The 2,984-nt window shown below is 53.7% G+C and overlaps 1 protein-coding gene across 1 annotated transcript; it reads left to right on the top strand.

The window, feature by feature from the left end:
• Nucleotides 1–6: 6 nt before the first annotated feature.
• Nucleotides 7–1,960, top strand: LOC113216514 (cytochrome P450 4V2-like). Its single transcript, XM_026436262.2, has 2 exons — nucleotides 7–823; nucleotides 995–1,960. The coding sequence occupies exons 1-2, from the start codon at nucleotides 101–103 to the stop codon at nucleotides 1,502–1,504; spliced, it is 1,233 nt and encodes a 410-aa protein (XP_026292047.2). The 5' UTR covers nucleotides 7–100; the 3' UTR covers nucleotides 1,505–1,960.
• The last annotated feature ends 1,024 nt before the right edge of the window (nucleotides 1,961–2,984 follow it).

Here is a 2,984-nt window from a genome sequence, read left to right as displayed (position 1 = left end):
GCTCTACGACCGCCTGGATTCGCTCGCGTCCACCTACGGGCCTCTGTTCCGCTTGTCGTTAGGGCACCTCACCTTCACCATCGTCCTGCACCCCGACGACATGCAGGCCGTCATGACCAGTGGCGATGCATCGGATAAGTCACTGGTGTACAGCGCTATCGAGCCGCTCTTAGGCGCCGGGCTCGCCACCCTGGGCGGAGACGCGTGGCGTCGGCACCGCAAGGGCATCACGCCCAGCCTGCACCTCGACATCCTGCACGACTTTGTGCCGATCTTCTCCAAGCAGGGTGCGGCTTTCGCCGATACGCTGGCCGAGCTCGCAGACAGTGGGGACGCGTTCGACGTGACGCCGCTAAGCGGAGCCTGCGCCAACCACGCTATCTTCGAGACCGTCATGTCCTCCGACTTGGACAAGGATGACCCAATGAAGCGTGCTATCCTCGACGGCATACCCAAGGCCCTCGACCACTTCATGTACCGCGTGTGCAGGCCCTGGTTTCTCAGCGAGTGGGCCTACTCGTTGCACCGCTCGCAGTTCTCGGACTACGTCAACTTGAAGAACACCTTCAACCTATTTATCCAGAGAGTCATCCGCGAGAAAAAAGAGGCACTGAAGAACAACGAACCCCTTCCCCAACGGAAGCGACAGGCCTTTTTGGACCACGTGTTGTCCTCTGCAGAGGGCGCTGCGCTAAGCGAAGCGGAGCTCGCTGAAGAGGTCAAGACTTTCGTTGGCATAGCCTCGGGGGGCTCAATGGACGCCCTCACCTTCTTTATCTACACACTCGCAATCCGCCAGGACATTCAGGACAAAATTAGACAAGTAAGTTAATAACACGGAGGGGAAAAGAGTTCAAATACCATCACACGTCGCGCACTTTCAGAGTTATAACATACCGCAGCGAGGATAGGCAAACCCGCCCTCACCCGAGCATGCGGCACTGTAACTACAAAGTGCTCCTACTACAAGCTCGCGACTGCCTTTCATTACTAGGAGATGGACGACATCCTTGGCGAGGACTGCGGACGCCTCGTGGAACACTCGGACCTCGCCCACATGCAGTACACGGGGCGGGTGATCAAGGAGACGCTGCGCTACTTCACCACCTTGCCCACGTTTGCGCGCACAGTCAGCGAGGACTTGCCCCTGCCGTCCGGCTTCACTATCCCGCGCGGGTGCCAGGTGGCCTTCTGGCTGCCCTACGTGCATCGAAACCCCCAGTGGTTCCCGGAGCCGAACAAGTTCGACCCAGACCGCTTCCTCCCGGAAAACTCACGCGGTCGCCACCCCTTCGCCTTCGTGCCGTTCAGCGCCGGGCCGAGGAACTGCATCGGCCAGCGGTACTCCATGATGTTCCTCAAGGCGGTGGCGGCCGCCATCGTTCCGCGGCTACGGTTCGAGGTTCCCGACGACGGCCCCAAGCGTCTCGAGGACGTACCGCTCACGATGAACCTCACCGTGTCCGTGCGGGGCGGCGCCAACATCCGGGTGCACCGGCGGTGACAGGGCTCGACGCACTGCGAGCAGTAAAGCTTAAGAACTTAGTTAAGTGATCACGCTAGCGCTGAACGTTTTAAGGGCATGAATTATTAGGTGTTAAAATGCAAAGTTTAAAGTTTTCGTTGTAGCCATCAAAAGTTGTTAGATTCGTTCGGGTCAGTCATGAGCATCAACATTTTAGCTAGGGGACCTCAACTTTCGGTTACGCAGCAGATCTAAAACATGTCATTGCCCATGACTAACCAAGACGAACCAATCGACATTTGGGTATTAAAAAAAATAATGAATGCAAATAAAAATTTATCTATCCGTGCTGGCTGGCCCAGAAGTCCATCACTGGCTGAGCTAACGTAAACCTCCAGCTGCGAAGCCACTTCTATCCAGCCGGCCTTGGCAGCCGGGGGTCGCGTTCCCGGTCGCGGCCTCAACTGCCTTGTTGGCCAACCTAACAGATTTCAACGACGCTAGAGTCTTCACGAAAGAAGGAGAATAGTAGACATATAAAAAGGATTCATGAATTAAAGGGATAGAAATGAATAAGGGTAAAGTAATTTGACTTCTTGCGCAAACTAAAAGCCAAAAACATATTTTATTAACTCTGTTGGTACGGTCTATGAACACGGCTGCAGACGTCGATCCTCACTGCTGCGCTGTGAAAGAGGGAAGTTCCACGCACTGACCACGATGGTATTTTGACCAACTTCCCTATAGGATCCCGGGAGAGACTGAGCGTTTGCTTACATTCTTCCCCTCTCCCACTCGATAGAGCAGTGGCCCACCCTTTCACCTAATGGAGTTGCCAACTTGACGATTTACTCCATTGAAAACAAAATAGTTTGGGGAATTTTCATGTTTGCTGACCCACCCCTTTTCGTTTTTAGGCGGTGATGCCTGAGGCACCCACCTTAAAATTTCAAGTGTCTCTAGCTCATGCCCATATCCTTCTATAGAAGAACTATAGTTCTAGTGGCTCGCACAGACCTCGTAAATGCAGAGAGACGTCAGACATCGAGTCTCAAAATAACTCTAGCTCAAATAGATAAACAAAATTTCTTCAATGTGCGTGATTAATTTGGGAGAGGTCACGGCCCCTCAACGGCGATTTCGGCTGACAGGCGTACCGTTCGGGCCAGGCCGCGCTATGCCCATGAACGGCGAGAGCACAAAGAAAACAACTGATAGAGATAACGCCGTTATGGTATGGTGCTGGCCCTTACAGGATCGTCCGCGTCCCCATCACTACGGGCCCCTCTAAACCAAGAGGAAAAAGAGAGGGGGGGGGTGGAAGATATAGGGTCGGCGATTTCAAAGTCGGGATTGCGGTGTGGTGGGTGTAGTTTGCAGTCGGTTTGGCGGAAACCTCGGTCTAAAGTACAAAACACGTGTATAGGGTATTCCGCTACAATACAATCGGAACCTAAAGAAGAAAAGCATGACTACCCGATCTGTTTCCTCCTGCACGCTGATTGGCGAAAAATGGCGA

This window comes from Frankliniella occidentalis, unplaced genomic scaffold (genome assembly GCF_000697945.3).
Source record: "Frankliniella occidentalis isolate FOCC.00 unplaced genomic scaffold, Focc_3.1 Scaffold10, whole genome shotgun sequence".
Taxonomy (NCBI): domain Eukaryota; kingdom Metazoa; phylum Arthropoda; class Insecta; order Thysanoptera; family Thripidae; genus Frankliniella; species Frankliniella occidentalis.
The sequence above is the reverse complement of the archived record's forward strand: the minus strand, read 5'-3'. Positions and strand labels throughout refer to the sequence as shown.